Source organism: Canis lupus, chromosome 14 (assembly GCF_003254725.2).
Source record: "Canis lupus dingo isolate Sandy chromosome 14, ASM325472v2, whole genome shotgun sequence".
In the NCBI taxonomy this organism is placed as follows: Eukaryota; Metazoa; Chordata; class Mammalia; order Carnivora; family Canidae; genus Canis; species Canis lupus.
Genome location: NC_064256.1, coordinates 16,093,001 through 16,107,261, shown reverse-complemented (window position 1 = coordinate 16,107,261; position 14,261 = coordinate 16,093,001). Strand labels below are relative to the sequence as shown.

Here is a 14,261-nt window from a genome sequence, read left to right as displayed (position 1 = left end):
GAAAAGCTGGTCTTTGATATATCTCCTGCTCTCAGGGGTGGTTCTTTACTGGGAGTGAGTCATTATCTCTGCTGGTCTCAGGATGTTCAGCAAGAAATGATTGGGAGGGATCTGGGATCGGTGTTATAGGGTTGTTTACCAGCACAGAAATAGACTGATTAGGTTAGGAATTGCCACTGTGGGAAATTTGAGGAAATATTGCTAACCAAAGGCAAGAAATAGAGAGTCTTGGGGCCGAGGTGAGATGAGAAACTGGATTTGTAGTTGCACTAATGCAGACTTTGATGCAGTATGCTCTAGCAGCAATAGGCTAATAATGAGTAACAAATGAAAAGATAGACCAATGGACCAATCAGGTCTAGGGAATGTAGGTCAACACAGTTAAAGATGAGAAGGCAAGGACAGGAGCAGCCCGGCGGCTCAGCGGTTTAGCGCCACCTTCAGTCCAGGTTGTGAGCCTGGAGGCCCGGAATCGAGTCCCACGACGGCTTCCTGCATGGAGCCTGTTTCTCCCTCTGCCTGTGTCTCTGCCTCTCTCTGTGTGTGTCTCTCATGAATAAATAAATAAAATCTTTAAGAAAAATGAAAAAAAATTTAAAAAGAGAAGGCAAGGACATTAAAGTAGTGGTGATTTTTGCAACCTCCAGTGAAATAAAATAATGTGTATAGGCAAGGATCAAGGCTACTGATATCACAAAATGTTCAACAAATTTATTTGCTTTCTAATGAAAGTCCTCAGCATGAGATAATCCTGCAAAAAAAAATAAATAAACTGAAACTAATCAAGCCTCCATAGGAGAACAAAAAATAGAGAAAAGAGGAACATGATACAGCGCATTATGGGGATGTGACCAGCAAAATCCAGTCGGTGGGAAACGCAGTAGAACAATTCAGTTTCTACAACAAATAAGTAGGAATAAAGAAAAAGAGGGAGAAGGAGCATACAGATAAAGAGATTTAAGGAATATATCAGCCAACTGCAATGTATGGACTTCATTCAAATGAAGTTTAAAAAAATTACAAAACAAGAGAAATGTGATTATTTCCTGGATGCCTGATGATATTAAGAAGTTGTTAATTTTTAGGTATAATTATGTAATAATATTGTAATATTTTAATATTATAAATAACATTAAAAGAAATGAAGGACTTGTAATATTTTAAAGCAAAGTATGTATTATACACACACACACACACACACACACACACACGGTATGAGAGCAAGAGAGAGGAGAGAGAGAGAGAGAAATATTTGCAAGTAAAATGATATGGTATCCAAATCTTTTTTTGCTTCAAAACAAGCCATTTTGGCAGGGAGAGGGAGTATATGAAATAAGATTGGCCAAGACAGATCTTGCAAGTATACAGTTTTATTATATCATTTTCTCTACCTTCGTATGTTTGAAAATTTCCATTGTAAGAAATGTGGAAGAATGTTTCATTCAAGTGAATAGCCATGATAATTCACAGGAAGGATGCTTGAAGGAATCTAGAAGAGAGGGCCAATAAGCTGAAGGAAAAACGAGAGATTAAAGGACTTAATTAAAAGATTAAGGGCAGTCTTGCTAAGGCCAAAAAGTAAGTACAGTGTAAGGAGAACAAGAATTTAGAAGCCCCTGTAGATTGCGCAGGGTTCAGAGTATGGCCACAGAAATGACTTTAAATTTTTTTTTCTTTTTAAATTAAAAAAATATTTTTTTACTTATTTATCTGAGAGAGAGAGAGCACACGAAAAGGGGAAAGGCAGAAGCAGATTCCCCACTGAGCACACAGCTGATGTGGGGCTCTATCCCAGGACCCTGGGATCTTGACCTGAGCCAAAGGCAGACACTTAACTGATTGAGCCATCCAGGCACTGCCCCAGATGTGACTTCTTAATGCACAGAGCTGAGAAAGTCAGGAGTTTGAGGGACCAAGTGTGTCTGGGCCTTTGCTGAGTTTGCAAAGCACATAAGGTGACGGCATTAACTGGGTGGAGAAGTCCATGAGCCAGGAACCCGGTCCCCATTAAATGAAGGAATGGCCTTGAAGATAAGGAGCACAGAATGGTGCATCTAGATCACTATGACAGATACCAGTTACTAGAGCATGCTCTTTTCTTATTAGTGATTTCATGTCTCTCTGTCCTTGGTGTTAATTATTGGTTCTCTAATACTAGCTATGATAGAATGGTTTTGTAAGGGTTGCTGCAAAGTTCTCTGTAACACTATCTCCCTCATTTCGTATGGCATTTCTGCTTTCTTCCAAATCTGAAGTGAAGAACAATGATTTCAGCTGCCTAATCATCAGAGAAGGGAATTTAGCTACACTGTAGTTAAGGAACAATGTGTCATCCTTCCAGTTTTGGGGGAATAGAGTAGCAAGGAAATTTTTGCTGCATCTCAAAGGAATTATCTTTTTCTTGACTTTAAAAAATTCTTCCCAAAGTATAATTCTTTTCAAGCAAAAAAATTGTTTTGTTTTTGAAGCCTAATTTTCTAGAAGGAAGTACATTTACAACTGTAAATTGTGTGACTTTATAACATTCTCAAGACAATTTTTTCATATATAAGTTAACTTACTTTATTATCTTCTGTGCATAATTGACAATTTTTCTTTGCAGCACATGCTATAAAAAATTAAGTGTAAAAATGTAAATGCAAAGACCATTTGTTGCCTAATTTTATATAAAAGTGCATTTCATTTAGTCATTCCTGTTTAATGGCATACTCATCCATATACCAGTTTTATTTCATTATTTTCATATCTAAACACTTTCCCCACTGGTACTATTTAAATCCTCTGTCCTATTTCCTACTATTGCTTGGAAAAATATGAAATGGCATTATCTAACCTTGATTAGCCAAGTTTAAGTTCTAAAAAATAACTTCCAAAAAACAATAAAGAAAAATGAATTGGCAATATCACTGTATATTTACAACATCATACTTTAAAACCTCTTTTAGTAATTCCTTTGTTATTCAGCATGGTTTTGCCAAGATATTCTTGGCTAATTAGTTCTTAAATATTTCTTTTAAGATTTTATTTATTTGACACACACACAAACAGGAAAGAGAGTAAGCACAAGCAGGGGGAGTGGCAGGGGGGAGACAGAGAAGCAAACTCTCCATGAAGTAGAAAGCCCCATGTGGGGCTCGATCCCTGTGATCATGACCTGAGCAAGGCAGATGCTTAACCAACTGAGGCATGCAGGCGCCCTAGTCCTTTACGTATTAAAAAAAAAAAATCAATTCTTCATCTTACTGTATATAAGCTTTAAAAACTTCTCCCAGATGAGGATTTTCATTCTTATTTCATAAAAAATAGACAATATAAGTTATATTTGAAAGTTCTACAATAAAAGCCCTAAGTCTAGAAAAAAAGTATTTTGATGGATATTTTTCTTATTTAAACATCTCTGTAAAGTAAGTAGAGTCTGGAATTCATACCCCAGCTTTCATGTGATATAATAACAATAAAGTCACTCTATTATTTTGGGGACAGAGTTCATAAGCTCTGTGGGAAAGGTCAGACTTTTCTTTTTAATTTCAAATTGTTTGATTGGGTACAGATCTGATTTGCCTGGGAAAAGACTTACAATAGTTTTTTCAAATTAAGCCCTATTGAATATTACTTCTCTCTACCCAAAAGTATCCTTTGGAGTCTCCAAGATGAAGCTGAGTAAAAGCAAGGTAAATGGGAAAGATTCTACTGCTTCAGCTATGTTGGGGACAGCTAGCTTCAGGCTTACTTCAGGAAGTAGTAGCAGGGAAACAAAAGGCACGTGACTCAGCCACCATTCTCCAAATTCTACTTCTTTTCCACAGCTAAAGTTTTTACTTAGGAATAATTTTTGATTTACAGAAAAATTTCAAAGATTATATGGAAAGTTCCTGAATACCACTTACCTGTTTTCCCCATGGATAACATCTTATCATTGTACATTTGTCAAAACTAAGGAACCAACACCAATACATTACTTTTAACTAAACTCCAGATTTTACTAGGATTTCACTGGTTTTTATACTAATGTACCTTTTTTTGTTCTAAGCTCCAAGATCCCACTGCATTTGGTCATCATGTCTTCTCTAGTCTGTGACAGTTTCTCAGTCTTTCTTTGTTTTTCATGACTGTGATGGTTTTAAAGAGTATTGGCCGAATATTTTGTAGGATATCCCTCAGTTTGGGTTTGTCTAATGTTTTTCTCATGATTAGACTGAAGATATGGGTTTGGGGGAAAAATACTGCAGAGGTGAAATTGCCTCATTACATCATATCAGCATGTACAGAATCAACATTGTTTTCTATTTACCTTGTTAATGTTAATACATTAGAGAAAGTGGAAGACAAGGCATCTTTGTGTAAACTAGGAAAAGGTGAGTCTCTGAAAGAACCAACTAGAAAAACACAAACCCTTACTGAGCAGCCACAGTTAGGAATCAATCCAGCTCCATGGGAAATATAGACTAGCCTTCACTCTCAGATTATGTGGAATCCTTATTAAGCAATTTGTAAACACAGATGTCTATTTGAAAACAATCCTGAAAGGTGGTTATTATTATCCCTATTTTATTGATGAAGAAAGTGACCTTGGAAAAGTCAAATAACACATTCAAGTTCACTTGCAAATAATGACAATGTGGATTTGAGCTGTTTTGACCACCAGCACTTCTATCTTCTCCTGGGAAATATAACCCATCCTTCCTTTGCAGGACAGCTTCTTCTTCAGCTTTAGACACATGTACCACTGATAACTGCCCTCTCCTACATAAACTCCCTGGTCCCAGCCAGGCACCAAAGGCTACACACCTGAACCAAACTGGGCTAATCACAGACCATACTCACTAGTCCAGGGAGAGGGAATATGACCAAGTCAGGCCAATGAGAGTCTTCCTCTATGATCTACAAATTAAAATGTAAGGTTTAAGAGGTGGCAGGGAGTCACTTTCTCTTTGTTCGGGAAGTTGAGAAGATGGGGCTGCCAGTGGCCATGGAAAAAGTCCTATGGAAGAAGCTAATCGGAGCGAATGAAGCTGATAAGAAGAGAAAACAGAGAGGGAAACATAGAGGTGATGGTGATTCGCTCATTTCTGAGGTACGATGCATTTCTCTTGTTTCACTCAAGTAAAGCTAATTACATTTCTCTTATATGTAAAATCTTACACTGCCTCTAAAAACATTCCAAGCAGCCCTGGTGGCTCAGTGGTTTAGCACTGCCTTCAGCCCGGGGTGTGATCCTGAAGACCTGGGATCAAGTCCCATGTCAGGCTCTCTGCATGGAGCCTGCTTCTCCCTCTGCCTGTGTCTGTGTCTCTCGTGAATAAATAAATAAAATCTTTTTAAAAAATTAAAATAAAATAAAAATAAAAACATTCCAGTTAGTATCAAGTCCACAGCTTTGTTTCTTTCCACTAAGTCCTGATATTTTCCTTTTCATTCCTGCTACTTATCTTTTTTCCCAAAATCAAAACAGGATTATTGTCTGTCTGTAGTTATAAAGGTAATATGTGTTCAATATAAGAAATACGTACACATTAAAAACAAACACTGAAATTCCACCATCCAGAAAAACTCTGATCCTTTATCTTAAGCAAATTATTTCCACTGATCTCAACCTAGATTTTGGCCTCATTCTGTATGGTTTCAACCATGAAATCCTAAACTCTAATATTCTATTCTGACTGGAATCTTCTTTCCTTTCCTTTCTCACTTGCATTTTGACCTTACTCAGAGCTTCACTTTCCTTGTCCTTTCTATTGTTTTCCAAATCTGTTTGCCCCTCATAGCCTCTTTTCCCTCTTTTAGCCTGACCCTGATGTCAGTGAATGACCTGATGTGGTCCATGTCAGAGGTTTAAACATTTGTATAATTACCCAGCAATCTTTCCTATAGTCTTTCCTGCCTTGTTGGAAAATCAGTGAGGGCCAGCTAATCATCTTTTACATGAAACAATAGGTTCTTTCTTTCTTTTCACTCTATTCCTGAAGGAGGTACTAGCTATTTACACTGCAGGTACCAGATTCTTCCCTTGCCCTAAAGGTCTGATTTTTGTATATTTATCTTCTATCTAGTTACTTCCTTCCTCTTAATTACATTTTTTTTTCATAACTTCTGCAGCATCATTCTCTTCTAGTTCTCCTGGAACATCTCTGGCCATTCTTTTTGAGTTTTCTTGACTGGTTCCACTTCCTCTATCAATGTCTAAAATGTTATTCCATTAAGTTTCATCTTTGGTCCCCTTCTCTTTGCCCATGAGTGATCACAATTTGAAACACCTAAAAATGCCAGGCACCAAAATATATTATATCACAAATCAAAACAAGATTTTTCTTTTTGATTGGCATTGCAATGAATTAATAAATTAATAATTTTAAAAATAGAACAACTTAATCACACAAGCTTATTCTAATGTTTACCTGGAAGAGGAATTGTTTTAAGAACAGCTAAGAGAGGGTGGCCCTGGTAGCTTAGCAGCTTAGCGCTGCCTTCAGCCCAGGGTGTGATCCTGGAGACCCAGGATCAAGTCCCACATCAGGCTCCCTGCATGGAGCCTGCTTCTCTCTCTGCCGGTGTCTCTGCCTCTCTCTGTGTGACTCTCATGAATAAATAAAATCTTAAAAAAAATAAAAAATAAAAAAAGAAGAGCTAAGAGAAAAAAAAAAACAATGGGGAGCAGATCACAAGGTTTTATATAATTCTCTATACTGTAGCCTTATATTTTATATACTTATACCAAAGGAAACAGTCTAGGCCTTTTGATTCAGCCTCTTCCTACTCCTCATTCTCTCAAAGGGGAGTCTCATTGCAGGGCAAAGCTGAGAGCTTTGATTTGGTTTTAGTAAGGAAGACTGATTCTCTTACAGATACTAACATTCTTTTAGGCCCCAGAAACCAGAGAGCAGTAATTCTTCAATCTTCATACAAATGGCAATCTTGGCTTTACGGGGCATTTTCCAAATAATTCAAATCCTATCCTTATTCTATTTATACAATTTCAACTTAGGATACTAAAAACCTTATTTTCCAGGTTCATGGATTCAACTCAGCATGAATTTTAACGTTCCGAAATTTCTTCAGTTGAGGAAGAGAACTAAGAGAAGTCTTCAGGCCAAAGTAATTCTTTCTTAAGACACAAATTAAGCAATTTATTAATTAAAACCTTTAAATACTAAGGAAGACTAGCTATGGCTATTGAGCAGAGTCTGATCAGCTTATTCACAGCACAAACTTTATGTGATATATAGGTCATGCAAAAAGTGAGCGAGGGAAAGGGACACATGCTTTCCCAAATTTTTAAACTGTTTTAATCCACTATTCACATTTCTGATACAGCAAATTAATTTGAATCCAATTAAATTGGATTTCACCAAAAATGTCAAGAGCCTTTAAACACATCTTCCTGCCAACACTAAACAGCAAAGTTAGAGATGAAAATTTCAGCCTGCTAGGATGCCACAACTGAAAGGAAATATGGCAGTGGCATGTGTAGGGCATCATCCTCTGGGCTCAGGGGCTCACCATCATCCAAAGATTGTGATCTCTGCTTGCCCCTCTGTCTGGAGATTTGGGAAAATTGATCCTCTGAGAAGTTGATAAGCAGTTGAATGAGAAAGAGGGAGAGGAAAATTGGCAAGAGGATTTGGCTCCATGCCCGCAGCCAACACATTGTTCCTTCAGCCAGTTGCAGGCCAGTCGGACTGTTGTGGGCACCAGGTACCAAGATGGACAGGTGGACCTTGTCAGAGACTGTGACCCGACCAAATCACAGCACCTTCTGAGGCAGCCCTTTCTGAACCCTGGACCTCAGCATAATTTGCAGAACCTTAGAACTTGTCGTGTTCTAGCCAGAACACAGAATGTTGCTAATGCAATCCTGGTCTACCCTGGGCTTAGGCTTCCTAGGACCCTGATCACTAGGTAAAGTTCTCCCACTGGACTTGATTAGATCCCTGCTAACCTATTGTTTTTGGAACAGGGTCTGGTTTCTAATGTCCACCACATTAAAAAAAAACAGTTGTACTTTTCTGTGTTTTCCTCAGATATAAATGAAACTATCATGCACTCCACCCCATGGGGCGCAACAAATAGGCAGTGAAACTGATAGCTCTGTAAATCTTTGATCTCTCCTTGACTGGTCTGTGCGCCTATGGCAGGCTTTAATGTAGTTTCCCAAAGTATAGTGTATTTTAAGTGGTATGCAGATGACTATCTTTTACTTTCATAGTTTTAAGTTTATTTATTTATTTATTTTAGAGAGAGAGTACATGCACACAGAGGGAAGGGACAAAGGGAAAGGGAGAAAGAAACTTAAGCAAGATCTTGCTGAGTAGGCAGCCAGACATGGGTCTCAATCTCACCACCCCAAGATCACTATCCAAGGAGAGAACTGAGTTGAAACCAAGAGTGGGTGGCTTAACCAACTGCACTGCCACAGGTGCCCCTGTGAATTTATTTTTAATGTGTATTGGAAAATTGTAATTAATGGGTATAGTGATATAATGGTAACAACATAAGCTTTTAAAATAAATCTATGTTAAAATGTCAAGCTTCAGAAATATAAATAGTAGTACAAAATTTAAAGGGTATGACAAAATTGTTAAGGTGCTTCCAGAATGATTGAAATTTGAGCAATATTTTCCCAGCAGGGTAGGGGGAAAGGATGAGGCATGGAAACTTGTGTTTCACTGGGGCCTATCTTACTTTGTTTCTCAAAAATGAATGGTGGAGTTGTCCCAAGGCCATGGATTCCTGGCATATTGATCTAATGCACCCTGAAGACTATGATATAGAATTGATTATAAAGATGGAGATGGACAAGATGTGAGCAGACCTCCAGGCTTTTTTCTTGCCTATCTGCAAGGCAGAGGACAGACCAATTGAGAGTTATTAGCTCTAATATGAAAAGTGCTCTTATAAACTGACAAGAAAAAAGACAAAAAAAAAGAAGGGAAACAGTGGGGAAATGGACAAAAGATGTAAAGACACTATCTAGAGAAAAGCAAACCCAAGTAGCCAATGAATGTGCTTAAAATATGCTAGTACTCGGAAATTGTAAACTGAAATAATAATGAGCTGACACTTTGTATGCATCAGGTTGGCAAAAATATTAAAACAAAGCTAATACATATTGCTGGTGAAGATGTGGAGAAAAGTACCATTTTATACTTTTTGGTGGAGCTGTGAATTGTTATAATTTCTATGGAAAGCAACTTGGCAACAGCAATTAAAATTTAAAAATACATATATTCTTTATGTGCATGTTTCTGTTTGAGAATCTGCCCTTCACCACTGCTTAGTCCTCATTGTATGAATGGGACCCCAAAGCCTATCTTGGAAGTGGAGTATGAAACCTAGACCCGAGAAAACTAGGACATGGTATTTCCCCAGCCACCATGAGGTGGGTGGCACCTGACCCAAGCTAGTCCAATCCAAGTCAATCTTAGGGCTTTTGCTAGAAATGCTAGGACAAAGATGCTTATATTTCTCTGGATTCAGACTTGAAAAGATTTAATTCCCATAGCTGCCAAAAGCCATCTTGAGACCATGTAGTGTATAGCTATGAAAATGCCCAGTTTAGATCATAAGTGGCTGATGGCCTTGGCTATTGTCAGTCAGATGTCCCATCATATTTGTGACAAAACCATGATTCCTACAGACTGCTCCCAGCCAAGATTAAATGTGGTAAAAACACTAATCCAGAATGCTTCTAATGGAAGATTTTGGCTTGAGGATGCCCCATCAATCTGGCTGAAATTTTTGTAGAACTAGGCTGTATTCTGAAATTCTTCCAAATAAATCTTTATTCCTTAGCCTCTCCTTTACAAATGTCATCCCTATGTCACTGTTTGAAGGTTCTCTTCACCTTTACTAGCTCCCTCTGTTATCTTTCCCAACTATTTCTCCAATAACATTTTTGCACTTCTAATCACATTTTGACAGTGATCCCTGAAGTATATAAACTAACACAAATACTCCTAGAAGTGTTCTGAGAAAACAAATGGTAAGATAAAGTTTTGAAATTGGTTCACTTACTATCCAATGGGCAAAGTGGTGCCCTCTTGAGCAGTATGTGGAGCATGAATAATAGTCCCTGGAAAGAGATGACAGCAGATTTGCTAAAAAAAAATTCACTGGTGGTAAAATATTTTCCATCTAGTAAAATGAACTGGTGGAGAGGAATGTCCTGGCAGGTATAGGGAAGTGGTGCCTACAAGGACAGCAGAATGGGTTGGTTATAGAGTTATACTAATGCCCTATAGGGGGGTAATAAGAAACTGACTAGCAGTTAAAGACTAAGTACGAAAGCCAGAGGACCTATTTGGTAGCCTTCATCCCCTATAGGGGGAATGGACACACAGCTAAGCAGCAGACTGAGGACCTGATAGTGACAGAGCTCCAGAGACATTTATATGTCCAGCCAGGCACACATGCAAAGGCCAGAGTTCTGGCTGGGAAAACTTGGCTGAAACATGTCTTCTGTGTTTAAATACCACCACCTGTTCTATTACTTTGGGAACGTCAGTAATTCCATGGATTTAATGAGCCCAGTTCTGTGACAGTCTCTACTGTCAGTTTTGGTTTATGGAGAGACACTGAAATTCTTAGTGATACAGTTCCCTTTTTACCACTATATTCCTGATGGCCTTGGTAAATGGATAGATCCTCCTAAGGATGTGATGTTGACTCTGCAAGTCCCCCTGAAATGTCAGAGCTTGTGAAGGTAGACTCCCCATATGCTGGAAAATAAGATGTTTCAATAAGTTCCCTCATGGGAGCCCCCCACTCTCCTTCCTTCTGGCTGATAGGCCAAAAACTGAGTTAAACTCAGTAGAATCCAGATGAGGACACACTGTACCTGATAAGAGAGGGGAAAAAATTATATTCCATAGTACTATTAGCTTGTATTAGCAGAAGTCAATACCACCGATACTGAATTTTGAAGATGCTTGATCAAGGCACTGGAATGTTAAACTAGATAAATAAGACTTTGTTGACTTGGTACTTTCATAGGACATGGGATTTAATACCCTGGCAAGACCCCAGGGGGATGGGGCAAATTCACTATTAGGGTGACTTTTGGAAGTCTGAAGAAAGCAGGGCCAATATTGAGGAAAGTGGTAATACCTGAGTTGCCTACACTGAAGGAAGAAGGAATAAAAAGGTTGAGAGAATTGAGCTTACTGGAGTAGATATGTCAGACCAGAAAAACCACCAGATGATTATATATTATATATTCTAGGAGAGGGTCCAGAGAAAACATCAAGGCCATCAGGAACATGCTGCTAAGAAGGGCACCAGTGTCACTGAGTTCAGTGATGGCTCCCCAATGCAGGCCAAGACTGATTGTAGAAACAGTCATGGAGCTGGGCTTACTAACAGCCAGTGGGAATGATGGAGGTCCCAAAGTAATAACGATCAAGTGGTGGTACTCACACACGAGAATTCAGAAGGCTAGAATAATCAAAGCAACAGTCAAAGTCAAAGGGTCAGTGAATGGGGGCTTGACTCACAGGAGGAATGGAGATGGTTAATAGACCATAGCATTCCTTGGGGTAGAATAGCGGGTTATTCAACAAGGGTGCTGTTTAATATCCACACTCAGAAAAGGGCAAGAATGGAAGAGGCTGAGGGCATAGCTCCAATAAAAATTTGTGATCCCTTAATCAGTTTCCAAACTTGAGCCAATTTTCAGATCCAGAACTCATTGAGTAAAGAAGTATCTGAGTTCTAGAAAGGGCTCCACAAGAACTGCACCAAAAATATACTATAATGATTTCTTCCAGTCCTTCCTCGTTTACTACAACCATTCACTGGAGTGACTATAAAGCAGAAAAAAAGAAATACCTGACATTTTGAAGACTTTTAGACACAGGGTCTGAGCTGACGTTGATTAATGGAGACCCAAATCATCACCGTGTCTAATTCTGTCTTGGCATCTTCTTCTCAAAAGACTTCACCTCATGAGGGAACAGCCAGCATGAGAATGAAGTCATTTCAGAAGAAGAAACAGGATTCTGCTGATCCATCTGGACACAAGATCAGACACACCCTGGAGTCAATTTTTTCTCTTATCAGAGTCAATAATTCCCCTTTCCCTTAAGCTGGTTGGACTTATGTTTTCTTTTTCTTTTTTTCTAAGATTATTTATTTATTCATGAGAGACAGAGAGAGAGAAAGGCAGAGACACAGGCAGAGGGAGAAGCAGGCTCCATGCAGGGAGCCCGACATGGGACTCAATCCCAGGTCTCCAGGATCACACCCTGGGCTGAAGGTGACGCTAACCACTGAGCAACCCGGGCTGCCCGACTTATGTTTTCTTATGTCTCTTGAGCATTGCTTCCTTGAAAGCAACATATTAAGATTCCTCAGAGGAAGGAAAAATGATGATAACAGATGTGATTACTGTTCTTAAGCAAGGTTTCTGTGCTCTTTCCTAGAGTTGATCTGAATATCTGCAATGAGGAAGGGAAATATGTAAGCCTACAAATCCCATGTATAAAGCACCTTGGTTCATAAATTGACCTTGTTCTCTTGCTCTTTCTAGCCATTTAGGCATTTCCATATACGTATATATACATATATACACATACTACAAAATGAATAAAGATTATGTTTATTCAAATAAATAAAAGACAAGGGGAAACTTTTTTGATATTGTTCCAAATTAAGAACAGAAGATTATGATTATAATCTGTTACAGAAAACCCATAATTTTCAGGGCAGATCAAAACAAGAGATCATGACACTCCCTTCCTCACTCTACTGTGCCTAACTATAAGCCGTCCTTTGCCTAAATATATACCTCACCAGCTCTGAGTCCCTGAATCTGTTCAGATAATTGCAATATCCCACTTCAGGAAAAGAATTGAGAAAGTGATTTTATCACCCATGATGTCTGAAAACCTTGCACCAACCTCAGTATCTTGGTGCTTTATGAATGAGGTTTCATTGCCTCATCTTGCCAAGGGTACCATCTATTTGCCAGAGATGTAGCCCCAGCTCTGGCTGACTTGGAACCAGCAGTCTCACACACTCCTGACATAACAATCGTCTCATTCATCATCTGCCCAAACCACTTTTGGCTGATGACTGTGTGCTATCTCAGACAAAATGGAAACAGTCAAAAGGAAATTTAGACTCCATATTCACATTTACTCCAATGCCTTCACTCTCATTCTCTGTTTTTCTGCCTGTTGCTATAGAGGAATTATTCATGCTCCTATTCAAAAATCAAATCTTCTGCAAGGGCACTAGATCTTGAACCTTCCACATCTCTCCAAAAGCATTGCTCCAACAACTCTCCTCTTCTCCTCTTCACCCATGTGCTGCTGACTCCTAAATTTATATTTCCAGTTTGTACTTCTCCCCTCAACTCCAGTCAAATATATAAAAATACCTATTCAACATCTCCAAACAGTGGCAAATAAACATTTTATCTCTATATGTTCAAAATTTCTGATCTTTCTCCCAAAAAATCAACCCAGGGAGGTTCACATCAAAACGCATAGTAATTAAAATGACAAAAGTAAAAAAAAAATGACAAAAGTAGTGATAGAGAATTTTAAAAGCAGCAAAAGAAAATACAGCAGTTATATACAAGGGAAACCCCAAAAAGGTACCCACTGGTTTTTCAGCAGAAATTTTTCAGGCCAGAAAAGAATGGCATGATATATTCAAAGTGCTGATAAGAAAAAATCAGCAGCCAAGAAAACTCTATTTAGCAAGTCTATCATTCAGAATTGAAGAGATACAGAGTTTTTCAGACAAACAAGAGATAAAGGAATTCATGACCACTAAACCAGCCCTACATGACTCTTAGAGTGAAAAGTAAAGACCATAAGCAAGAGTTAAAAAAGCAGGAAACACGAAAGCAGTAAAAAGAAGTGTATTTGTAAAAATCAGTCACAGGACTCACAAAATAAAAGGATATAAAGTATGATATCATTTAACTATAACATGAGGAGGAGAGGAGTAAAGAGTGGGTTCAAACTAAAGCGATCATCAACTTAATAGACCATTATATATGGAAGATGTTATATACAAACCAAATTGTAACCACAAATTAAAAATCAGTAAAAGATATGCAAAAAATAGAGAGAAAGGGATCCAAGTATATCACTAAAGAAAGTCAGCTAATCATGAGAGAAGAGAGTAAGATAAGAAAGGACAGAGAAAAACTACAAAAACAACCATAAAACAAGTAAAATACCTACCTCTCAATGATTACTTTCAATGTAAGTCGACTAAACACAACATTCCAATCATACGACATAGGGTGACAG

General features: G+C 38.3%; 2 protein-coding genes and 1 long non-coding RNA gene across 3 annotated transcripts in view; 1 reads left to right on the top strand and 2 right to left on the bottom strand.

Annotated features, from left to right (window-relative positions):
- Positions 1-7,518, bottom strand: part of PTTG1IP2 (PTTG1IP family member 2) — a 34,015-nt gene extending 26,497 nt beyond the window's left edge. The window contains exons 1-2 of the mRNA XM_035698554.1: positions 7,498-7,518; positions 2,562-2,608 (exon numbers count right to left, since the gene is read on the bottom strand). Coding sequence (XP_035554447.1) covers positions 2,562-2,608; positions 7,498-7,503 — 53 coding nt within the window. The 5' untranslated portion in view covers positions 7,504-7,518. The remainder of the gene's footprint in view (positions 1-2,561; positions 2,609-7,497) is intronic.
- Positions 1-14,261, bottom strand: part of CDK14 (cyclin dependent kinase 14) — a 722,297-nt gene that overhangs the window by 668,134 nt on the left and 39,902 nt on the right. The gene's annotated exons all lie outside the window — the stretch shown is intronic.
- The window catches only part of LOC125752460 (uncharacterized), a 42,766-nt gene continuing 36,344 nt past the window's right edge, over positions 7,840-14,261 (top strand). Inside the window, exon 1 of the long non-coding RNA XR_007401991.1 lies at positions 7,840-7,896. This is a non-coding gene — a long non-coding RNA (uncharacterized LOC125752460). The remainder of the gene's footprint in view (positions 7,897-14,261) is intronic.